Source organism: Papaver somniferum, chromosome 3 (assembly GCF_003573695.1).
Source record: "Papaver somniferum cultivar HN1 chromosome 3, ASM357369v1, whole genome shotgun sequence".
In the NCBI taxonomy this organism is placed as follows: Eukaryota; Viridiplantae; Streptophyta; class Magnoliopsida; order Ranunculales; family Papaveraceae; genus Papaver; species Papaver somniferum.
Window position 1 is genome coordinate 140,947,664 of NC_039360.1, and position 26,048 is coordinate 140,973,711.

General features: G+C 36.0%; 2 protein-coding genes across 3 annotated transcripts; one reads left to right on the top strand and one right to left on the bottom strand.

Annotated features, from left to right (window-relative positions):
- The first annotated feature begins 10,326 nt into the window (after positions 1 to 10,326).
- Positions 10,327 to 14,793, top strand: LOC113357548 (double-stranded RNA-binding protein 4-like). The gene is made up of 7 exons (XM_026600989.1): positions 10,327 to 10,561; positions 10,762 to 10,839; positions 11,108 to 11,376; positions 12,344 to 12,551; positions 13,065 to 13,318; positions 13,428 to 13,543; positions 14,238 to 14,793. The coding sequence occupies exons 2-7, from the start codon at positions 10,812 to 10,814 to the stop codon at positions 14,284 to 14,286; spliced, it is 924 nt and encodes a 307-aa protein (XP_026456774.1). The 5' UTR covers positions 10,327 to 10,561; positions 10,762 to 10,811; the 3' UTR covers positions 14,287 to 14,793.
- On the bottom strand, positions 14,757 to 22,272 carry LOC113357547 (ABC transporter C family member 4-like). Of its 2 annotated transcripts, XM_026600988.1 has the most exons (12): positions 22,116 to 22,272; positions 19,515 to 21,719; positions 18,022 to 18,342; positions 17,817 to 17,903; positions 17,116 to 17,742; positions 16,874 to 17,038; positions 16,466 to 16,760; positions 16,166 to 16,380; positions 15,781 to 16,086; positions 15,615 to 15,678; positions 15,274 to 15,513; positions 15,063 to 15,163 (listed from the first exon to the last, which is right to left on the bottom strand). In XM_026600988.1, the coding sequence occupies exons 2-12, from the start codon at positions 21,612 to 21,614 to the stop codon at positions 15,063 to 15,065; spliced, it is 4,521 nt and encodes a 1,506-aa protein (XP_026456773.1). In that variant the 5' UTR covers positions 21,615 to 21,719; positions 22,116 to 22,272. The 2 variants fall into 2 exon arrangements, with proteins under 2 accessions (XP_026456772.1, XP_026456773.1); XM_026600987.1 differs by lacking the exon at positions 22,116 to 22,272 and having other exon boundaries at positions 14,757 to 15,163; positions 19,515 to 21,614.
- Positions 22,273 to 26,048: the final 3,776 nt, after the last annotated feature.

Here is a 26,048-nt window from a genome sequence, read left to right on the forward strand (position 1 = left end):
ATGATCATGTGAAAATTGCCTTGTAACATCTTACATGATTTGTGTGAGACAGTCATTTGATGTAGACTTGGAATTTTTCGTATTGATCATTCGATCACTTGAAAATTGCTTTGAAGCTAATAGTTTGTGTGATCCAACTATTATCGTCTTCTAAGAATGTTTCAATGATTGAAATGGGGGTTTAGAACAATTAACCATGATTGGATATAACACAGTGTGTGTACTTTTATGCTAACTATTGCAAGTTATTCCAAGTCCGGGAACCATAGTATGCATACCTGTATGCGTACTGGTTGGTTAATGAAAGTCCGGGAACTTAATAAGCATACAAGTATGCTTACTGGCGTGAGTTTCAAGTTCCGAAAATTCAACTGAGTTTGGAAGGTATGCGTACCCGTTCGCATATTGGCGAACCCAAACTTAGTCCGACCACTTAGGTATGTGTACCCGTACGCATACTTGAGTAGGTTATGTTCTCTAATCGGTCTATTCATAAACTGATACATTTATATAATAAGGAATGCGATATTTTGTAAATCGTGGCTATGATGTTCATGAATTGATTCGATTGAATCAAAATTGATTTTGCCTCAATTGTGTCTTGTATACTTCTATGAGAATATAAGCAATTGAACAACTCTAGGACTAGTTTCATTTTAGTCATTTGAACAAGTTATGGTTAAGATGAATATGGTTGATATGAAAGTGTTCATATGGCTAACTTCGGTAAAATATTGTTGAGACACAAGGTGTACACGTTTAGGTATGCTTACTAATATCTAAATGAAGTCACTTTTCATTTGTGTGTAACAAGCTAAGTTCGATCTAACGGTTGAAAGATATTAGCTTGAGTCTAACCAGGTTTTCATCTAATTATGGATATTGAATGCTTTGTTACCAAGGTAATATTGATTGCAAACCCTGATTTGAAGACTATATAAGGGAGAACTCTAGCAACTGGGAAACCTAATACCCACACCTCTTGTGTGATACTAGTTGCGACTAGAGTCGATTCTCCTTTAACCTTAGGTTTTTCCAAAACCCAGTAGGTTAACGACTTAAAGACTTCATTGGGATTGTAAAGCCAAACCCAACTATTTTCTCTATAGTTGCGTGTTCTGATCTTGTTGTTTTCTATCGTGTTGAGTACTATCTTCTCTAAGATTTGCTCGATATTTAATCTCCGATAGGCATAAAAAGTAGTCACAAACATCTTCGCTTCATCGTTTGTGATTCCACAGTATCTTGTTTCGCTACCATACGATTAAGTTTATTGTGAAGTGATTGATATTATAGGCTGTTCTTCGGGAATATAAGTCTGGTTTATCAATTGGTTCATGTTCACCTTGATTTATCAAAAGACGAAACAAAACTCTTAGGTATTTATGTGGGAGACAAATTTATCTATTCAATGGACTTTTCTGTCTTAGACAGATTGGTTTATCAAGTCTTCGACTTTGGGTCGTAGCAACTCTTAGTTGTGGGTGAGATCAGCTAAGGGAATCAAGTGCACAAAATCCGGCGTGGTTCTAGAGGCGTAAGGAACGCGACTGTACCTTGATCAGTGTGAGATTGGTTAGGGATCAACTACATTCTAGTCCGAAGTTAACTTGGAGTAGGCTAGTGTATGTAGCGGCTTAATACAGTGTGGTGTTCAACTCTGGACTAGGTCCCGGGGTTTTTCTGCATTTGCGGTTTCCTCGTTAACAAAATTTCTTGTGTCTGTGTTATTTCTTTTCCGAATTATATTTGTTTATATAATTGAAATATTACAGATTGTGCGTAAGTTCAACCAATTGTGAATTCAACCTTTGGTTGTTGATTGTATTGACTGACACTTGGATATTGGTTTTTGATACTGTCCAAGTTATTTGTTATATTCAATTGGGATCGCAAATTCCTATTTGTTTGATTGCATATTTGAAAAGGCGAGGGTACCCAAATATACCTCAAGCTAAAACTTTTCCTACCTATAAGTCCTTTCTCCGAAAGTGATTGTTTATGGACTGAGTCGAGACAATACAACTAATCGGTTCACACTTCGTGTGGTCGTCTATGGATACGAAATCGAGACAATACAACAACGAAGTATGTTACTTGATAAAAAGGTTCGGACTTAACCAAACACAATAGGATTCACTTATCAAATAAATAGGAATTAACGTTTGTGTAATTTAATTTAATTATAATAAAACAATTATAATGCGGAAATATAAGGTAAATGACACGGCAAGATTTTGTTAACGAGGAAACCGCAAATGCAGAAAAACCCCGGGACCTTTTCCAGAACTGAATACTCTCAGGATTAAGATCGGCTTCACTAATAAAAGTCATACCAATACATAAGTCAGGCCTTTGTGAATAGTTCCACCAAGAATACAAACAAGTTGTGAGCGGTTATACTCAATCACACATATTGGTTGTTCATAAGATATTTAATGAATAACAGAACCAATAACACCTGGCAATTTCCTTTTCGGTTCATAAACAAGTTTATGAACCAACTTCCTTAGAACACATGTAAAACATTGTTCCCTAGGATGAAATCCTCACCTCATACCCATACATAACCACAATAGCATTCAAATGATTATGGCGATGTCTTATCTACAAAGTTTAATGGTTAAGCAATAAACCTTGTATTGTATTCCATAATACTATGTCTATCTAGAGTTCAAATATGCTTCGCAGTTTTGTTTTCAATATGCACGACTTGAAAGATACGTTAGGGAATGAAACAGTTCAAGTCAAATATCACTAACCTCAAGTGGAAGGATGATTGTTGTCGTCGTAGCTCCTTGCTTCTTCACATCTTCAAGACTTCGCAATACTTATAATGTCTCATATCCTAATACTTTCAAGCTAACCTATACGAAGTTCACTCTAGTACATAATCAAGCGACTCTTAACATGAGTTTTGATTCACTGAAATATGACAACCAAACTTGACATACCAACGCTTGGTGGGTTCAACCGAGCCATGCTCTAACAATCTCCCCCTTTGTCAATTTTAGTGACAAAACTCTTACATCATATGGATAAACAAATTACAAGAATTCATTACACATACGCTTGATTCCCGAATTCAACAGCACAGTAAAATGCTTACATTCAATCCTTGAAAATGCCGTTGTTGACACTATAATAACAAAGCTAATACTCCCCCTAAGGAAGATAGGTAGATATTCAATCCGCACGTCTTTGTTATACCAATTTATATGACATGTTACTCCCCCTTAGTCTGTGCTTTCACTATTTCGTTAGATAAACGTTTAAGCACCAATGTTCTTTTCCTTAGCCATACCAATCAATATAAAATCAATGCCAATATCACTTGTTTACTCTATATATTTCTCCCCCTTTTCGTCACAAAATGACAAAGAAACCAAAAAATAAAAGACAACACGAAAAATTCTTACAAATCTCAAAATAGACTTGCAACCTGTAGAGTTAGGAACGAGGGTTCCACACATCATGCTCTGATACCAATTGAAAAGGCGAGGGTACCCAAATATACCTCAAGCTAAAACTTTTCCTACCTATAAGTCCTTTCTCCGAAAGTGATTGTCTATGGACTGAGTCGAGACAATACAACTAATCGGTTCACACTTCGTGTGATCGTCTATGGATATGAGATCGAGACAATACAACAACGAAGTATGTTAATTGATAAAAAGGTTCGTACTTAACCAAACACAATAGGATTCACTTATCAAGTAAATAGGAATTAACGTTTGTGTAATTTACTTTAATTATAATAAAACAATTATAATGCGGAAATATAAAGTAAATGACACGGTAAGATTTTGTTAACGAGGAAACCGCAAATGCAGAAACACCCCGGGACCTTGTCCAGAATTGAATACTCTCAGGATTATGCCGCTACACAAAATTACACCTAACTTCGTATAGTTGAGACCAAGCAACTAAACCTATATTTCACCTAGTTTCATCTGTATTCCCACGCCTCCAACTTATAAATAAGTCATGTACTTGGAACAATTCCTTTGGTTCGTATTCCAAACAGTAAAGGAACAACAAATCTGTTTGGTATCAACTTTCTTCAACCAAGTGATATGAGTCGGACAAAGTCTCTTCCGTTTATCTTAACATAAAATCCTTCGTCAGGTTCTTAGATCTATCTTGTGTTCAATCTCGTTTAAGATTAAGCCAACAACACTCTTAATCCAAAGAATTGTGCTGATGTCGATCAACTCAATTAATCAATCCAATCTACCACAAGGATAAACCGATTATTAATTGGATACTCTTTTACCGAAACAAGTATTGTGCACCAAAGATTGTAAAATCAAGTCAGATCTTCAATATCTTCTCTGTCTTCAAATCTTCTTAAATCTTAAATAAAAACCTGCACACAATCACTTGAATCTCTTGTGATCAATCACACACAGAACAAAGTCTGTTAACAATGGATTATCACAAGATCGTCTTTAGAACTAACAACAGTCTAAACATCCCTGTCGAAACTCTGAACTAGTTTGAGTAAATATTATATCAGAAGAGAATATTCTCAAGCATAAACAAACTAGGTGCCATCAGATTTCAACCACTGTTAGTCAATCAAATCAATGAAAACAAAAGAAAACCGCAATTATCTAGTTTCCCACCAACGGTACACGCTAGAGCTTCTCAATCCCAAAGAAGACTTTAAACTGAGCGCCCGTAAGAGATTTCGCCTAATTAGGTTACTCTCCTCTCCGAATAGGCGGCTACACCAGTAACAACAACAAAAGAGGAAGTCTGTTGTTACGAAGGATTAGTTTGCTAGAAAGGGAAACTTCAAGTATTTATAGACAAGGAAGTTTGGACACCAAGGAATTTCCAAAACCGAAAATATTCTCAAGGTATTCATTAAAGCACAAATTCAGTTTCCATAATTCTTGGAAATGCTCTGTCCAAAAATAATGATCGAAATCTCTCGGAAAATCCGATTAGTAAATGCACATTACTAATTCTTATATTTCCATACAAAATGAAATTAATAACCTTAACTAAAAGATTCTTAACTTATCCGATCCTGGGATTCTCTTCCCTTGGATATTAAGGAATAAATTTGAACACTTAAAGAAATAAACATTCATAGCACGTGTCCAAAGTATGTCGACATCCTTACTTTGTAAGTTCTCTTTCACACTTACAACCTTGAAACCGATTTTTCACACTTCCAAACAAGTTTATAATTGGTTCATCTGAATTTCAAGAACTATGTGATTGATTAAATAGACATTCAATCACAATCATGGGTTTAACGGTTCTACCAAAACAAGTTTCGGTTCTACCTTCCATGTGAGTATTGCGTATAGTCACACTAGCTTTCCAAAACTCGGTTGACTAGGTACTAGGATCGGTTCCCCACATATATATGGTATCTAACTTATATGTGTTGCACATGTCCATAGGATCGGTTCCCCTTGGCCTAAAAACGTGTTGCACATGTCCATAGGATCGGTTCCCCTTTTTGCTATAAACCTTGTTGTACCCCATACAAGGATCGGTTCCCCTTTATGATGTACAACACCTCTTACTAGGATCGGTTCCCCCTTCCCATATTTGGTCAGACAAAATCACAAAACCGATCATACCATATCAGGTGATTACTTAAGATCGGTTTCACTAATAAAAGTCATACCAATACATAAGTCAGGCCTTTGTGAATAGTTCTACCAAGAACACAAACAAGTTGTGAGCGGTTATACTCAATCACACATATTGGTTGTTCATAAGATATGCAATGAATAACAAAACCAATAACACCTGGCAATTTCCTTTTCGGTTCACAAATAAGTTTATGAACTTACTTCCTTAGAACACATGTAAAACATTATTCCCTAGGATGAAATCCTCACGTCATACCCATACATAATCACAATAACATTCAAATGATTATGACGATGTCTTATCTACAAAGTTTAATGGTTAAGCAATAAACCTCGCATTGTATTCCTTAATACTATGTCTATCTAGAGTTCAAATATGCTTCGCAGTTTTGTTTTCAATATGCACGACTTGAAAGATACGTTAGGGAATGAAACAGTTCAAGTCAAATATCACTAACCTCAAGTGGAAGGATGTTTGTTGTCGTTGTAGCTCCTTGCTTATTCACATCTTCAAGACTTCGCAATACTTGTAATGTCTCATATCCTAATACTTTCAAGCTAACCTATACGAAGTTGACTCTAGTACATAATCAAGCGACTCTTAACATGAGTTTTGATTCACTAAAATATGACAACCAAACTTGACATACCAACGCTTGGTGGGTTCAACCGAGCCATGCTCTAACAAGATTGAATTGAGAAATAAAGATATAACTCTTGGATGTGTTTTTCGTAAGATTGAGTCCGAATGTCTAGTTGATTCTCTTGAAAGTATATTGGAATTAGTCCATACAGATTGCTAAGAGAAATATTGGGTGTGGTTGTTTGACTCCCGCTTTTTCAGTCATATTTTAGTATCAAAACTCATCTAGAGTCGCTTGATTAGATACTAGAGTCAACTTCGTTAAGGTTAGACTAGAAAGTCTAGGAGTGTTGAGATATACAAGTATTATTCCGAAGACTTGAAGAATGTGAAGAAGTAACGTACTATAACGACGACATCATCCTTCCACTTGAAGTTAGTAATATTGACTTGAAATGTTTCATTCCTAACATATCTTTCAAGTCGTGCTATATTGAAACCATAATTGCGAAGCTTTATTGGTGAAAAGACCTAATAGTCGTGGGACCATTTGATTTGTAGGATTTTTGGAGAATTGAGCAATATTTGACAAAATATTGAGAGCCGTGGGTTTGCTCGAATGTGGGAGTCAAGGATTATTCTCTTGCCTCTTTTCTTCTTTCCTTTTTTTTTTTGCTTAGATTTTCATATCCTCATTCGTCCATATTTTTGGGTGCTCTACGTGCATTATTACTAAGTACACCCGCACGGGGCTTACTCAGTGTTGGCCCATATGTTGGAAAGGTGCATATTCATTACTAATCCATGGGATTCTGCTGAGAAAAGTCGTGAATTGAAGTAATAAAATATTATGGTGGAAATATAATATTTTTTAGGAACTCAATTGATGAATACTGCACTAGAAATAATTAACTGATGGATCTATACTAACAGGAAATCCGTCTATGAGCATTATATTTATTCGAGAATCAACGTATAAGATGGTATAAGCATCATACCTATTTTGAACATTTATTTTGCGTAGTTAGGGAACATTTGCGACATCCTGAAGACGTTATTTCTCTATACTAATGTTCAATCCATCTAGGAGCCGTCCAATAATTCTCGATTCTATACAGAAATGTATACTGGAATTGCTCAATATAAATGACGAAATATGTAGAATGTTGAAATCTCAGCTGAGAGACTTCAATAATTACATATTCATGCATGCTCTGAAGAGGCTACACACTCAACAGAGATCATCGTGACATAAGCTTTCATGTATAAATTCTAAAATATGAATTTCATATATTCTTCTGAAGCTAGGTAAAAAATATACAAATCTATGATTTTATAATTTTACCCTTCGTCAAAAATCCACCATCAACACGTTGCTTGAGCAATTTCCAAATGATCCACAACTTTTTTTTTGAACAATAAATTGTTTTGAAATAAGATTTTTAAGGACCAATGAACATTCATTTCTTGAATTGTATTTCGAGATATTTAACAAGACAAGCATGACTTAAAATTTCTTATTTGCAATAAATTTACTAGAAGTCATACGACATATTCTCATATAGATAGAATGGTAAAGCTTGTGACAAGAAGTTGAGATTTTCTTATATTGTTGAGAGGATTCTTTCAATTCTAGGACATTGCTCCTATTGGAACTTCAATTGGTTCTCCCATTCTCATTCTCAAGACTTCCTTCAACCGTATGAGGAACTATGATCTCAAAATAAGATCTTTATCCTTGATCAGTACTTGTGATCCTACCTCCTTGGAGCTTTTACACAAGATTTTCAAAAGGGTTGAAAAGTTAGAAAACAAGGTAAAATGTGTATGTGAACAAATGTGTTTACTCGGTAGGAAGTTTCCCGAGATTAAGGAGGAAAATATTTGCATTTTAACTGAAAAGGAGATGCTACCAAGTACACCACCAACTTTTTCGTTTGATAGGAGTATGAACCTGTGTAGTGCTTTTGACAATCAAAGATGCCGAAAAGGTAAAAACACACACACACACAAGAATTTTGTTAATGAGAAAAACCGCACTTGCAGAAAAACCCCGGAACCTCGTCCAGACTTTGGCTTGTGTAGTTAAAACTTTGAATATCACACTGTATTAAACCGCTATAGACACTAGCTTACTAACAGTTTTTGGCATGTGTAGTTAAGACCGAATTAACCCTTCAAGCAATTCAGCTGCAGTTGCGTTCTTTACGTCTCTCGAACCTCGCAAGGTTCTACACACATGGTTTACTTAGCCGACGTCCTTTACAGCCTAAGAGTTGCTTCAACCTCAGTAAGGGCTTTTGATACCAATCTGCCTCTTACAGACAACCCTATTGGATTTCTCTTTTGATTATTCAATCTAGGTTTGGAAATCTGTTTTCAGTAGATAAAAGTCCAAAAAACCTCACGAATTCGGAATACTTACACTCCGTTAGATGAGAAGCCTGAATTACTAACCACCTCAAGAACAACCCAAACAAATCAAAGTTGAGTTTAGATATCTATCTTAAGGAATCACGAAGTCTGAGACAAAAAAACTTTGTGATTTTTATCTATCTTGTTCCTGATCTGAGATTATTAAAAGATCAATAAGAATAAGATCCAGATACACGAATTATTAGTAAAAAATAGTCTAACTGGGCTTCACGAATCCCTAAGTGAAGTCTTCAAGGTCGTAACCTAATTATGTTTCACAGAGGAAACCTAGGTTATAAAGAACAACTCTATAATTGCAACTAGGACGAAAAAGTGCCAGGGATTAAGAAATCATGTTGCAAGAGTCTCTCTATTTGTATACTTTCAAGGCTCCATGTAGCTTTGAATTCAAGGTAGGATTGCTTGGAATTCAAGCAAGCACTTTCTCAGTTTAGATGAAATTTTTATTAGGAATTCATCTTTGGAATATGCACAAAGAATATGCCTTGAAATTTCACAAAGAATATGCACTACGGTTCAGGGTTTGGGAACCGTGCATAATGGTGGTTCATGTTGGCAAGTATGCCTATTGAACTTACAAGCATAAGTGGTGTTCATTGACACTCGAGACTTAAACCATGATCCACAAGCTCAAGAGATTTTGCGAACAAAGTTGTCTTATAAGTGTTTATAAGATTTGTAGCAAAGCCGAACATATTCGTAAAATAGTTCGTGAGCTTTTGCTTAAATCAGAACTGGGTAAGTATGCATACCTATGGATAGTTCACGAATTCAGGCTCCAAGGGTACGTATATCGTGTATGTGTACCTCATCTAGTTCGTGAATTCAGATCCAAGGGTACGCGTGTCTCGCATCCATTCCCAAACTCAAATCAATAGGGCACGCGTACCATTTATGCATACCTGTCCTGTTCATGGATTTCAGATGTTTTGAATACTCTCATTAAAAGATTAGAAACATTCCCAATAACCATAAATAATAAATATCATTGCTTGGGAAATTTCCAAATGATCAACTTGAAACAAAAATAGTTCATGAATAATAAATTGTTCTTAACCAAGATTGTTAAGGATCTAAGAATATCCATTGCTTGAATTATATTTCGAGAGATTTTAATTATAAGCTTGACTTGGAATTTCTTCTTTGCAATATTAAATCTACTAAAATCATATGGCATAGTCTCATAAGATAGAATGGTAAACGCCGTGAGTAAATAGGATGATTCAGTCTTCACATACCTCTTTGTTGATAAAGTTCTCGCAAATTTCTTCGTTTGTTCTTTAGTCTTCAATCTCCGAGGGTTATTCAATGATGTTTGATATTCAACTACCATACTCTAATCCTAGTATGAGCTTTGACTTTAGTAAACTGGAAATCAAGATATAGTTTTATGCATCTAACATTGACAATAAGCTTGAGATAACAAAACTTGCTAGTTCAACTGAGCAGTACTCTAACAAAAAGAGAGTATAAAAATAGTAATGGAAAATGGAGTGAATGAGCAAGCTCAAAGTGATAGATGGTACAGGGTTATACGTCTTAGATTTCGCACTCCAAATCATCGATTTGGATACATATCCGGAATTAGATTTTCAACTTCTAGAAGCCCATAACAATAAGTTAGTTGGGGTATAGAATATCTATAACAATTTCTAGAAGCAAAAGGTCAACGAAACCTGCTTCCTTGCATCCAAACTCGCTATTAGGAAATGCGGTTCCAATTTTATTTCCTGTCGGACATTCAATCCTGTGACCACAAGACTTGCCTTCAGACTCGATTTTTGCCCTCCTAAAGCAAGAAACTGACCCTAATTAAAGGCAAAGGCAAAAGAGGTTAACTCGCGAAGATCACAACTTTGTTCCAGCTGTGGTTGCATTCTAGGGTTTATCCATTCTGAGTATCGCATGTCAATTATCAACCAAGGTAAGTAAGTATAACTCAGATCCCCACTTTTGCTTATTTTCTTTTGTAATTTGAGACCGATATCTTTGAAGAAATGTACACCATTTCAACTATTTTAATGTTAGAATTGGGGATACAAGTTAATTTCTGTTACAATTTTGTTCAAATCACACTGTACTGCTCAAGGGTTTTAAACCTTTTCTTTTTCTTGTACTGTTCAGCGGAGAGAGAAGTAACTAGTAAGCTCCGCATGCATGCCAGGTTATAAGCAATGGAACAGAATCAGTCCAGCTCTAACGGTAAAGATTCATTTTTCCAGGAGTTATAATATTTGTTTGCAAGTAGATATATGCCTCCCCAGTAGGTTATTAAAGGAGTTGTTGCGTGGTGATACCCGCATCCTGAGGTTGAAACTCCTCTACAACATAATTTGCTGACTGAAACAAAAAGATAAATGTGCACAAAGTTGTCATGACAATTATAATTGGACATTGAACCAGATAAGTTGAGCCTGTTAGATTTTCTTTCGTTTTGATTCTTCTTGTTTCACGGTGACGCTATATGCAGGTTCAGTTCATCCAGAGCCTCTGATGTATAAGAGCTGTTTGAATGAATTTACACAACAAACAGGAATACCAGTACCTGTTTATGAATCTGTTAACGAAGGGTTACAACATTTACCTAAGTTTAGATGTACAGTCCATGTTGATGGAGTAGCTTACAGGTCAGTTAATACATTTAGGAATCGAAAAGATGCGGAGCAGGATGCTTCAAAGCTGGCCTTAGAGTCTATGCCAAAGAAGATAAAGGATGAAAGTTCTGCCATAGTTTACGAGGTGGGGTATTTGAAGCTTTCCTGTCTCTGATTCGTTGGTTTCACATTTGGGTTTATTGTTTCCTACACTAGCTCTCTTGATATGGCGCCTTTCAATTTTGGCCTTGTCCATTTTTTTTGATGTGGTAGTAGTGGTCAAGTTTTAGTAGATGTTAGGGTGTAAATGAGTTTCGAATTTTCAACAGCAAGTCACGAGCTCAACTCCGAACAACCTTAGTATATCAAAGAGGTATCATATGTCGGCTATTCCTTACCAATATATACACCATTCAGATTCTGTCAGTATTATGTTTGTTCAAAGGTTTGGTTATGAAGAAAAGCTGTGAGATGATTATGGAGACAACAAGTCATGGGGTAATACAGAGCATGGGTCCAATACCAACCTAGGTTTTCTTATTTTGATTTCCCTGCAGTGGAAGCTTGAGTATTTGAAGTTTTTTTACTTTAGACACACACACCATTGGAACTCGATTTAAATTCCACACATGCCTTAATAGGGATATCAAGGCCTATCCAGGTTCTGGTAACCATTCTCTTGTTAGATTAGATTAAAGCTTGTTTATGCTAACAATCTTAGCGTGTTCACTGTGGCTCACCCTGTATGTTATTTGTTATGTTTTCCTGCTCATGCGTCATTCGTGTAAGCAACTTTACAAACGTGTTCTGGGAAGCTAATAAGATTCCTTCTTTATATTTGCGTAGACTGCTTAAGGATTTTGGTTTCGAAAAACTACTTATATTGTAGGTCACTTGAGCATGCAGCTCGCTGTACCATCTCATACTGAGGTGTGGCAAGCAGTGTGCAATTTGCAATGTCCATTTGTTAGCTCACCTCACTAGAAGATGTTTAAAATGAGTTGCTTATACTAAACCTGAATCTCAAATGGGTTAGGCGTAATACTTGTGTCTAATTTCGGCTGAGTTATGTTTTGCTAAAGATGGATATATTCTACTTTTGTTCCTTCCAGGATAAGGTATATTGCAAATGCATTCTCAATGAATTCGCAGCCAAGGTGAATCTGCCAACACCTACGTATACCACGACGCAATTGGAGCCTAGTTCCACCTTCATCTGTTCTTTAGTGTTTGATGGTAAAACTTACACTGGTCCTATGGGCAGAAGCAAGAAAGAAGCAGAGCGGTTGGCAGCTCGTGTGGCTATTCGTTCTATACTAGGTATTAATTTTTGTGTATATAAAATTTATACATTAGCTCCTAGTCCCATATTTATTCTCTCTGTTGTTAGAGTTTGTGGTTCCATATGGAGATCACTGGTATGCCCAAATACTTAAAGATTAGCCCTCATCTTATTATCAAATTGAGGGATTTGATAATGGTTTTCCTAAGAAGCCATAATGACAGACTGGGTTTCTTATTTTTCTGCATGAATAATTGTTAACCACCTAAGTAGTGGTTAATGTGGCGAGCCCAACTTATCTATGAATTTGGTGTCCAACATCATCTTCACGAGACTCGGTTAACTGTATTAGGAGAAGGCTAAGACAATGGTAACTCACTTAAACTACTTAACTTCATGTTGTTCTGCTGTAAGTTTGTCTGTTTGTGCCTTTGTGGCATTGTGCTGTTTATAATTAGTATTGATGATCTCCCTTTCACACATAAGACACATAACACATGAACAGATGTTTGAGATTCAACTATGTTTTACTTATTTAATGTATTTTGCAGGTAGTTCCGATTCGGGGATTTACCTCTCTAAAATTATAAAATCCAAATCTACTCTGTTTGAAGCACCCCTTTTGGTTGAGGAACCCCAGATTATCCACGATACTTGCATGGCGACGGTGGCAATCCCAGGGAGTAATTGTCGGGGTATCGTAATGAAAAGGAAGGCTTCACAGACATTTGCAGAAGACGTAGCAGCACCACTTCCACCCTCCCATGAAATAGGAAACATGGCAATCTTATTAAATCAACCTAAGGTTAGGTGTGCCAGCAGATTTTCCGCGCGAACCTTGCAGAGCTGTTTCTGATGTAAATTTCATACTCAAACTGATAAACATTCTTTTCTTCTTCTTTTTTCCTTTTCAGCCTTCTGCGGCAAGCCATATCTCTGAGGACCCTTATAGCGTTTTCTATGTTGGAGGAACACCCTCAAACTCCAAGAAGAAGAAGAAGAAAGAGAAAAAAAGCCGAGATGGTTCACAGTATGTCTCTCTCTCTCTCTCTCTCTCTCTGTGTGTGTGTGTTTCGTTTCTTAGGCTTAAACTCTTCCAGTCAGGTACTTGTGCGGTTGTGCCACATTATGAATTGGAGGTGTCTTCTGTTACTGATATATTTCCTGCATATTACAAACACATAGCTACTGTTTCAATCGATATTTTTGCCGAATCATGATATATAATTTAGTTTTGGATCATGGGTGGCAAGTAATATGGTTTTCTTTCCTAAAACCACTCTGACACATGTCATGAAATTGATAGCTATAGTTGGTTACAGCTTTATTGATAGAGGGAAAAAATTGATAGCTGAATTGCTTGAAGGGTTAATTCGGTCTCCAAGAAGAAGAAGACGTACTTCTGAATATAAGAGGGAAAAAAAAGGGATAAAGAAAAGAGAAGGGAAGAAAAGAAAGACCTGTTTATTGATAGTCCAACTGCTTATTGATTCTTTTGGTGTTGTTATTGCTCTAATGCTTTTATTATCCCTTTAAACTGTTATTCTAATATTTTATATGAAAATAAAGTCTAATAAAATGTTTTTGGACTCTTACTGAAATGCATAACATAAATAGGAATATGTTCATGATAATAGTGGAAGCTAGTCAATGAATATTGTGGCCTTGGTACAATAAGCTTTCTAAAGGATTTCACTATTTATAATTTTTCTTTTCATTTACAGGTTATGTATGACACCATCATCTCAAACGCCACCTTCCGTTGCTTTATAAATGATACATAATCTGTCACTCCCTCTCTCTCTCTCTCTCTGGGAAGTTAGACGTGAATTAGTACTACGGGAAAAGGTTTTGAATGTAGATAATTGAGTCTTGGATATCAGAAACTAGGTGTATTACTACTTGTATTTCTGCTGTGACATGCCAAACTCGTATTCCTACTATGATTTTAAGGAAGCTTCATTGAAGGACTTCTCTTATGGTATGGGAATGGATACGGGTACTTGCGTCTTCTGCAGGGAGAGTAATGTAGGTCTCTACATGACTGTTCTGAGTGTTGCAGCTGTGGTAACCACTGCCTTACAAAGTGTGATGCGATCTCAGGTGAATCATGGAGCTTTAATTTTGAGAAGATTCTTTTTTGAGTATGTGGAAGGTTCATAAACTATGCTTTGGGGAATTTGTAAATCTGTCGGTTATCTGGTGCAAAGATGGTTTATAATAGTGTTGTAAGGAACTGGTAGTTTCTAGTGATTCAATTTAAATTCGTTGAGACGTCAACTGAACTCTACAGCTTCCAAATGACTTGGATTATAATGGATAATCAGAGTGAAGTAGATTACAAACTAATTGACTAGGATGAAACAAAAATGGTTTTGACATGTTATTGATGCCGAACTTGTTTCCTTGGTTCGACTTTCCAAACCTTACTAATTAAGTTCTTTTCGATTTCATATATCCGGGGCTTGGGATGAATGTATAAATCTTTCTGCTTTCGGCCTCACCAGCAATATCAACAGAGATCAATCACCAAAGATAACTTGATTCTTCTATAAACCAGCAGACCTGTTGGCGTACTCTTGAACCAATGCACCAAATAGAGACTGGCGTTCCAGCAAACGAGATGGACTATCAAATTCCTTCGCATGTCCTGCCCAAGTATTAAACATAGGTTTCAACAAGAAAGTTTAGTTCATATATCCCCAGGTAAGAAACAGTTACCAGATTAAATGGATTACGGACACTAGGAGGGGAACATACCTGCATCTATTACTAAAACTCTGTCACAGTCCATGACAGTGGGTATTCTGTGAGCAATGCTAATGATAGTACAAGCGCTAAAGTCTTCTCGTATGATTCTTTGAATAACACCATCAGTTTGTGAATCAACCGAAGCCGTAGCTTCATCCATAAACAAAATCCTGCTTTTCTTTAGCATTACTCTTCCGAGACAGAGCAACTGCCTTTGTCCCACACTCCAGTTATCTCCACTATCAACCACTAAGAAAAGGAAAGCACACGAATATCATGAGTAACGAGAGGATTGCAATTGAGGAGATCAATGAACAAATAAATATCCTTCAATATCTCAAAGTAGTTACCTAGGGAGTCGAGTTTATCGGGTTTTGCAGCCACCACTTCTTTTAGTTGGCAGCGTTCAAGGCTCTATATGTAGGTACGTAAAACCAAGAATTAACATTTGAGGATTGAACAAACTTAAGCCAGATAGTATATCAACGTAAATCATTAGCTTTTCTTAGGAATTACCTTCCATATTTCGTCATCTGAATATGTTCCTATTGGGTCGATGTTACTTCTGACTGTTCCTTCGAAAAGAACTGGTTCTTGAGGAATGATCCCGTAACGGGACCTGAGATCATGAAGACCCAACTTGCAAATGTCGATCCCGTCAATGATAATTGTTCCACCTGAAGGTTCCATCACTCTAAAGAAAGCCTGGATCAATGTTGATTTCCCGCTACCCGTTCTACCAACAACACCAACCTTCTCTCCCCCTTGAATGCTAAGAGTGATTCCTTTGAGAATAAGAGGTGTATTTGGACGATATCTTATCTGTTTAACAAGTATATCTACATGTCAGCCTTAGGACAACATCTACAGTTCTTCTAACAAAACAATTCAGGTAACTTACCTGTAATTGCTTGAGATGTACACTGCCATGAGTAGGCCATTCAGGGGAAGGTTTGTTGTCTTTAATAACCCATGCTGATTCAGATGGAATATTGATGAACTGTTTTACTCTCTCCACCGAAACCATTCTGTTCTCCAGAAAGCAACTCATATATACCGCATAAAACAAAACAGTATTGAGAGACAATCCATAGGAGAGTGATAAGCCCACATATTCTGCATCAGGATATAGTTAGAGGTCAGTTTTAGGCCATGTGAGAGTGAGCAAGAGAGAGAGAGAGAACTAGGAGATAATGTATACCGGGTTTGATAATGTTGCTAGGCAGCATGACCATGAACAAAGCAGAAGTGCAGAGAAATACACTTCCGATCAATTCCAAACGGAAACCCAGCCACTCATTTGATCCATTATTGTGAAAATCCATACGTAAATTTGCATTAACTCTTTCAACGTTTTCCTGACAGAAGCTTTCTTGCTTTCTGAAGCACCGGATGGTCATAACTCCAGCAACACTTTCAGAAAAATGTTGGATAACAGGAGCTTTGGTGATGGAATCAAGACGTGTCAATTCACGAGATGATGCGAGAAAGTATCCCTGCATACCCCCGAATTATTCAAGCAGATAAATCATAAATGAACTCGGCTTACATTCACTGCCTAAATGAGAGGGTATATGAAAATTCAAGCAACAGGAAACAGAATACATACCCGATACCAAATGTTGGTTAATCCTAGGGGAATTATGAGGAAGGCAGTTGGCCAAGCAACCTGACATACTACAATGACGATGCTGATAACTGTGATGTACATCGCTATAGTTAATCCCATGAAAAATGGAATGAAGAGATCTATGTTGGTTTGATCTGAAGAAGCCTGAAAAATACATCTACAAGTATCAGAGATATCCCATGCCAAAGAATGCTAGAGAGAGACAAAGCGATGAATCTTACCCGACTAAGAACTCGTCCAGAAGGAGTTGTATCAAAGAAGGACATTGGAGCATGTAAGATACTATTAAGTATTTGTAAGAAGAAAACTTGAGAAGTTTTCAAAAACACGAATGCTGTTAGAAAAGCTCTAAAGAACACCAGAACGCAAGAAACAATAGCAATGAGTGCATAGACCTTGATGAAGAGGTTAGGATTAAAAGAAGACGCATTCTTTTCTCCAGTTTCATAAGCTAACCAGTAGTCAGATGCCATCAGAGAAGATTGCCACAAGAGAGAAAAGAACAACACTGCTAGTATACCCGACCATCCATAAGCTTCAGTGCAGAAAATCTTGTAAATTCCCAAACTAACTCGTCCTGTTTCTCTTTGTTCATCTTCGACAAGTTTTGATGATTTCTTTTGGGATTTGGATTGGTCATCAACTGAGCCATTTTCGTTATTACCATTAGCTTCTCTTGGAGACATTGATGGTTCTAGATCGACTTCTTTATCCCCAGAATTTGGATTGCTCTTTTCTACTAGCTCCATTGATGTTTCATGAGCAGCGACTAGAGCACCGAAATCCAAACCAGAACTTAGAAGCTGGTCATATTTCCCTGATTGAACTATCATCCCGTCTCGCATAACCTGTTTCCAATGTATAACCATTAGCAAACACAGAATTTGGACCTCAATTAACCTCGCCAAAATAACACACTTACCATAATGAGATCAGCATTATGAAGGAAATCAACTTGATGAGTCACAAGCAAAATGGTCTTGTTTTTCAGTGCTCCTCTGACACATTCCTGCAAAGTAACATCAACATAAAGAAACGGAGTAATAGGGCAAGGGGAGAGAGTTATAAAGTTGTTTGTTGATAATGGTGGTTTAGAATTTAAAGCTGTGCATTAATGGTGTAATCACCTTGAAAATATCAGAACCGGTATGAGCATCAACTGCACTAAAGACATCGTCAAGAAGATAAATATCACAATCTTGATAAACGGCTCTAGCGAGTTGAATTCGTTGTTTCTGGCCACCACTAAGATTGATACCTCTTTCACCAATTTCAGTTTGATCACCAAATTCCATCATCTCCATATCTTTTTCTAAACAACAAACTCTGAGTACTTCTCTGTATCTTGTTATATCCATTGGCAATCCGAACAATATGTTTTCTTGGATAGTCCCATTTTGTATCCATGAGGTCTGGGCCACATATGCTGTGGTTCCACATACTCTTACCTGCATCAGAAAGATCAGAACACTGAATTGATATGGAAACTCACATATAAAAATATGTCATGCACAAGTGGATGGATGATTCCCTAACACAGAACTCCCATAATAGTAGTAGTCTCAACCGTTTTTCTAAATTTCGGAGTGTAGAGTGCTAGCAGACTGCTAATAGTAGCTCCACTAAAGAGCTGCCTGCCGACACTCTTGTGCATTTCCAAACTAGGAAAAAAAGTTGTATATGGCCTAATGACAGTAAATGGCTGAATTCTTACGAGCTTACAGATATAGGCACATTTGCTAAACTCGTTCTATATTAAAATGGCCCGATATTAGTCATAGAACTCTCAAAAAGGCCTCTTTCACCAATTTCATTTTGTTAAAAAGAAAAGGCTTGTAGTAGATGGCCTCTCTTTTTTTAGTTGTGTGTTTTGATATTTAAATGTGACTAAAAATTAAGTACTCCCTTCGTTACTTTTTAATAGGCCGTTTTTATAAATAAATATTTCAAAAAAATAGGTCAGTTTTCTAATTGAGAAAGTCAAATGTTACTTTAATTTTTTGGGACCACTTTTCTTTTAACTTCTTTTGATGACAAGTGTTATGTGAACCATTTCACTTATTTCTTTGGCTGACAAGTGTCATGGGGACCATTTTACTCCACTTCTTTTATTGACAAGTGTCTAGAGGACCACTTTCGATAATTAGTTCTCTTAATTTCCTTAATTTTCTCAAAAAAAGAATCTGGCCTATTAAAAAGTAACGGAGGGAATAGATGAACATCATTGAACATTCTACAAAATTCCAAAAATGAGTTCTCCAATGAGACAAAACAACTCAGAAACATAGACCCACGAAAATTATTTTCTGAACTAGACAAAATGGAATGTATAAATTGTGAACTTTACAGTTCAAAATTTAAATAAAATTTAGAAAAACAAATGATAAACCACCAAGGAATAAAATCACACGATCATGACAGCAAATTATTGAATTTTTTTTTTGTATTTCCATATTTTAAATGTCAGTTTCTAGAAATCTATGTGCGCACCATAGATAACCAGTTTATCTAATATCTAGGGATGGTACCTATTGGCGTAAGCATGGCTCCCTTTTGCAGGGCTGCAGGGCTATTGCTGGAGAAAAAAAAAGAGTTTTCAAGTAAATTTTGGTAACCATACCTCTCCGGACATCTTATGCATCTCCCCAAGAATCGACCCCAACAAGGATGACTTTCCGGATCCAACAGTTCCAACAATGGCAGCAAGTTCACCCTTCTTAATCACAAGATTCAAATCTTTCAAAACAGAAGCATCACCTTCATCATCCCAAGCAAATGTACCATTTTGAACCTCAACAGCAGTTGTACCATCACAACCTTCACTTCTCTCAACAGCACCATCCACTAATTCTTTAGTCATCATAAACTTATCCAATCTGTCAAGTGAAATCATTGCTTGCGAAACCGAAATCATAGCTTGAGGAAAATTCCTTAATGGTTCTTGTAAAACCTTGAATAACGAAGTGGCGGTGAAAACCGTACCAGCAGTCAATGGAACTCCTAGCCAAATTGCTGTTGCAAAGGTTAATGTGGAAACAAGAACCGGGGCACTCCATAATACAATAATGTTGCCGTATATTGAGTACATGAATTTCGTTAACCACGAAAACTCAGCACTTCGAAATTCTTGTATGCGCTTATTGAAATGTTCTTCCCATGCTTGAAATTTGATCACTCTCATGTAATTAAGCATCTCGTTCATTGCCTTGAGTTTCGAATCTCGTTGTTTCATCAAATTGAATTGGTATCGGTTATTTCTTTTTGTTCCTAAAACAACAAAAACAATCACCCCAAATATGCCAACCAATGCAGAAAATGCTGAGACACCGAGGTTAAAGTAAAGGAGAGCCAAAGCAACACCAACTTGCACTGGCATTAACCAAATGTAGTGCAACTGCAACATCATATCCGAAAGCTGTTGCGCATCAACTGCCATGTAGTTCACGATAGAACCTAACCCATGCTCTTGACGACCCGAACATGATAACCGAAGTCCCTTCTTGTACAATGAAGTGATCAGTGTAGATCTGATTAGCATCCCAAGTTTTTGCGACTGAAAATTGTACTGATGAGAACAAAGAACTTCAATAACTTTCGCCGATAACAAGATCAAAACAAGATAATACCCTTCATAAGGTGAACTACCCAAACCCGCAGTGAAATTGACAAACTGTTGAAGAAGAATCGGTCCCATATACATAACACAAAGACGGATTATCTGAAGAAAAGCAGTGAAAGCCAAATTTTTCCAAAAACATCGAATCAATGTAGTTCGAACAGGATGCTTTGAATTCTCCTCCGGTTTTGGAAAATTCATTTCAAAAAACACCGACAACCTTTCTGCTTTATGAACAGGTGCTAATGAAGGAACTTCATCGAGCTTCAACGGAGATTTATAACCCCTTTGCAACAACGGATTCATCCATAACCACATCGCTTTGGAAATGAAGGAAGCAGAAGCGTAACCAGTTGGAACAGACTTATTCAGAAGTGGGGTTTTCAGACTCAATCCCGGCTCATACTCATCTGATTCCAACTCTCTTTTAACAGTAATCCCCGTAAATCCTTTGACGGCTAACACAAGAAGATAAAACGATATAGGCAGATTAACCAAGAAGAATATATCATCGATCCTCAATTCCGTTTGTTGTTTCCCCGTGAAACGGACAATGGAAGAAACCGAGAACAACATAACAAAAAGAAAGTTTACAATCCAGTAAACACGAATCAACATTGGATGTGTCACAGCTTGGAATTTCTTTTCATGGATTATTAAAACTGTGATTACTAGATGGGTTGCGGCTAGTACTGACATAAACAAAGCTTCTGTTAACTTCCATGAAGATTCGAGTTTCGAATTGAAAGCTATAATAGATAGTACTAGATAACTAATGGATAACAGAGCTGATAGAACTAGAGATAGATAAAACCAGAGATTTACACTAACAGGATTATTTGTTCTGGTTATCAAGGGATTATTGATGGAAGTATTATTATTCTTCTTATTGAGGAATCTAGAGAATAGTTTCTGAAGGGTGAGTAATATGAAAATGAGTAAGAAAATAAGATTAATGGAGGATAGTAGAACTCTTTGTGGACATGGTGATAAGAATATAAATCTTGTCCATTGAAGAATTGTTGAGAGCGAGAGCGTTTCGTCCTGGATGATTAATGAAGCTGAACATGAGAGTGAAGTCAGCCATGAATCAGATAAAGACATATTTAGTCCTGAATAACTAAATGAAAATCACTTCCTTTTATACTATGCCTGCCTGGCTTACTTTCCCATTCAGTTCTCTGTTTTCTCTGTGTCTCCTCTGTTCTTCTGCAGTGATGATTGGGTAAACAAGGGATTAATTTTATTAACTTAATTTTTAGACAAAAAATAACAAAACTCATATATCGAAACAAATCAAGTATTAATTGGAGATTAAAACACACACTAGTCAAACGAACAACAGTGTGTAAAATGAAGCGTCATTCAAAGACTTTCCTCTTAAAACTGTTTGGAGTATAAAGAAAAAAAAAGGAAAAAATCAAAAGAAGTGAGCTTTGAGTCAACCCAGTTGATGAAAATGGGATCTAACATGATGATCATTAGTACCTTTCTTCTTTCTTTTTTACTGTGAAAACAACAATACTCATAATGGCGATCTCAAATTTTCAGAAGAAACGAAACGAAACGAAGAAAACATGATAAATAAGTACATAGTTGACTTACCTCTTTCGAGGAAGAGAAGAACAGATTCAATTAGAATCTTCTTCCTCTGGTTCTTGGAGCTTGAAACAATGAGGAGTTTGTCTAGGAAGTCTTTGAAGTAATCAAATGAAGATAACATGGAACTATTGAGTTTTTAATATAAAATATATATAGTCAAAAATTTGCTAGCAACCTTTGGAGAAAAAAGGTGATACGTGGTTTAGACTTGGCCAAGCCAAACCCTTTTTACCCAATAGTAGAAGTTCTCCTACTACTACTTGGCTACTGACAAAGAAATAGTACAAGATTTCTAGTGAGAGAGAGATGACGAAGAAAATCTGCCTGGTAAATAATGCTCCCTTTCCCTCCTGATTAACGTTAGTTTGATGAGATATGTGACGGGGTTTTCTGAATACTCAAATTTATGATCACGTGGCCTGTATATGACCCAATTATCATACCTAACCGAAGAACCATGTTTCTGTTTCTTTCTTATTTATTGCACGCATTTGCAAACCACATATACGGTAGATTCTTCACACCCACCGACCACCGTACACAGTGCAGTCCCAACTCTTGTTCCATTTCAAATCTCAATTTCTCTCGGTACCTAGATCAATCATAAAAGCTGATATACATTGTGGTTGTTTCCTTTTAATTTCTTACGCTAATACAATTTGTCTTTGGCCGTTTGTCTTTTTCTTTCGGTGGCTTCTGTGCAATGTTCATGACAAGTGAGCAGGTTCATTTTGCCCTCGTCTTGCATCCCCGACTGCACTTTTCTGGTTTTGCAAGCCACTATCCTGCTCAACACTTTATAAATGTGTGGTTGAGTCGTCCGGATCTGAGTGAAATCATCTGAATCATCTGGATCTGACTCAATATGTTTGTTTTGAATCAGATCTGACTCAAAAATATGTGAGTCAGTGGTTTGATTCCATGAGTCAGGAGTATTTTGTTACCTGTCTCAAATGGGTCATAATCATGGATTATGTCTGAGTCAGAGGTCGAGTCAGATCTGACACAAAATAGAAAACAAAAGGTCTGACTGCTGACTCGCCCTGAGTCAGGAGTTGACTCAGATCCAGATGCCGAGTCAGCTGCAAACAAACAAGATCTTAGTTTTAGGAAATACGCATGCATCTCTATTTAGGTTTATTATTTTCCCAAGTGCTTTCTGTGTGATAATTTATATGGAATGAAATAAGACAAACTTTTCCTTTGTACTGATTTTTCTTTATATAACACGATCCGATCATATAGTTAGAATGGCATTCTTGTGAGATGGTGACGTCAGTTTTTCTACAAAATCCAAATGACAATGAATTTGAAGCTAATTTTTTTGGTGACGTATTGCTCTTATAGAAATCCAAACTCCAACCAAAAATGAGTGCATTCCGAGACATATAAGATTGCCATCTACCGTTTTGAATATCAACCGTCGAAGATTAACGATTAAAATTGAAATTTGTGGATGGTGAAGTTTCGTATTTCGGAATACTCTCATTCTTTGTAGGAAGATAGAGCTTTATAAGAGGAGCATGTCACCAAAAGATTAGCTTTGAATTTATTTTTGTTTTTATTTTATAGAAGAAATGGAGTCATCATGTCACGATAATATCATTTTAACCATGTCATCAGATCATTGCCCCTTTTTATATATATATATATATATATATATATATAAATAAATAAAAGAAGAATAGACATGCTATGTACATGGCTGCATTTTTCATTTTTGACGACACAAATTTTGAAAAGAATAAAAAAAAGCTTGGCTTAGTAGTAAAACTTTAATATTTCAATTTATACTTTTATAAATTTTACGAAACCTGACTAAGGCCTGTTATTTTCTTTTCTCAACCTAGATAAAGAGATATGGGGTGCCTAAAATGCGTTAAAGTGTTAAATTACCCTTTACACTAACCTTAATAATTCTAATTATCTAAAATAAATAAATAAAGCTACACCTTTTCTATTGACAATCTCTAATCAAAAAGTTAATTTTTTTTCTTCAATTTCCATGATAATCAAAAAGTAAAACCTAATCCCAAACAAGAATTTGATTTTTTTTTCTATTATTTTTTTTGTTTTTCAAACAACATTTTCGGCGACAAACAATTCAAGTGATAGAGTCAAATACCTTTAATCCATTCCTTGTAAGAGGGATTCATCAATGATTTAACTATGAAACTCTGAAATATCCTCATCAAATTTTTCTGAATCTCAACTGGAACCGGCTCATACTAGCATTAACGTATACTCATTGTTATTGATGTTCATCAAACACAAAAAACATCGCCCAGACAAAGTGCATGGGGTACACATAAATCAACCGATTCTAGGTTGATGTTCTTCGTGTTTGATAGACGTCAATAGTAATCGATTTACGTCAATGCCTATATCAACCGATTCATTAAGTATGTTTGAAATTCTGCACAAAACCAGAATTGTTTTCCCTACATTATAAAGCATGAAAATACTAGTTGAACGCAAAAAGAACAAGATCACTCCGGCATCGGACGAAGAAGTTATGAGCAAAACAGTTGAAGAAATGCCCATATTTACAATCAGTGGATAAGTAAATCGATTTCTTGCAAAAAAAAGTACACAGGAAAACTCTTGAATTTTAATCTTTATACAGTCGGTGCACGTGGGGAACTATATTCACCAATTATGGACGTATTTTTATGTAAAAAGTTATCATTTCTGAGTTTTTTATAATCAACACTTGTTGAGGATTGTATCGACCGATTATGATAAATCGGTTTACGAGTCCCCGTCATTGACTCTTACCCAAAATCGATAGATCTTCATTGACATAGCTGATACTCTTTGATGTTCATCGGAATGATAAACCCAGAATCGGTTGACGTAAAACATTCACATCCACCGATACTTGTTAGATTTCATAAAAATAGATCATGAAAAAATCAATTAAACATGGATCTAAATACTTAAAAAACCTAATGTATAAATCATTAAGTCCTTTTAATAAAAATCAGAAAACTAATGTTTTCGATCGATCAGGGATTTTAATAAAATCAAAAAAAATCATGTTTTGATAATCACAGAAACTAATAATCTAAAACTAACTATAATTTCATTAATCAATTTACTAACACAATTAATTAACAATAATTAATCATGCGAAAATTAGAAATTAAGGAAAATATATGGATAAGATGTTTTTGATTTTACTTCATAATAACATGTTTTTATCTTCTATTGGTATGCCTCAAATACAACCCATACCCCTTAAATTAGCCAGGTTATGAACGTCTGTATATTTTGGAAGTTATAAATTTGATTTCTTTTTGAAATAATGACCATTTTCATAAATAAAGGTAGACTTGTTATCATTTTTTACATCAAAACCATGTGTAAGAGGTAAATATATTGAGTGTTGTAGAGATATCGATAAGACTTTTCATGTAGAAGATTTTAGGAGGCTATCCATAAGTTCATGGATCTTAACCGAACCTCTAGGTGATTTCAAAAACACCTAAATGATTCATTGGGATGAATATATATATATATATATATAAATTTCATCTTACCTGTATCAAATAAGAAAATTAACTTTTACACAAAAAGTTCCTTTTACATAATAATTATGTAAATAATTTAATAAAAAGTATAAGTCTGCATGCCTAATTAAATTTATTAATATTCTGTCTACTGAAAATTAAAATGAAGTGAACGTGAAAACCAGAGATTCTTATTCCAATCTTGTCCAACTTTGCTAACTTCCCCTTTTTCACTCAATTCTTCTTCGTTCTGGAAACACGTCTTCTGATTGGAATCTCCCGTAATCTAGCAAACAACTAGGACACATAAGTTGTTTGCGAGAGTCATTCTTTTATGAACCTAGATTTCCTCTGAGAAACATAATTAGGTTTACGACTTAAATACTTCACTTAGGGATTCGTGAAGCTAGGTCCGACTATCTTT

What these genes read in the sequence shown, in the direction of transcription:
- LOC113357547 (XM_026600987.1), bottom strand. Translation starts at nt 21,614, where the DNA reads ATGTCTTTATCTGATTCATGGCTGACTTCACTCTCATGTTCAGCTTCA. An exon ending in TAACCAACATTTGGTATCGG is followed by an intron (nt 16,761 to 16,873) that starts GTATGTATTCTG and finishes GGGGGTATGCAG; the next exon opens with GGATACTTTCTCGCATCATC. An exon ending in TAGCAACATTATCAAACCCG is followed by an intron (nt 16,381 to 16,465) that starts GTATACATTATC and finishes ATCCTGATGCAG; the next exon opens with AATATGTGGGCTTATCACTC.
- LOC113357548 (XM_026600989.1), top strand. Translation starts at nt 10,812, where the DNA reads ATGGAACAGAATCAGTCCAGCTCTAACG. An exon ending in GGCTATTCGTTCTATACTAG is followed by an intron (nt 12,552 to 13,064) that starts GTATTAATTTTT and finishes TGTATTTTGCAG; the next exon opens with GTAGTTCCGATTCGGGGATT. An exon ending in AAAAGCCGAGATGGTTCACA is followed by an intron (nt 13,544 to 14,237) that starts GTATGTCTCTCT and finishes TTTCATTTACAG; the next exon opens with GTTATGTATGACACCATCAT.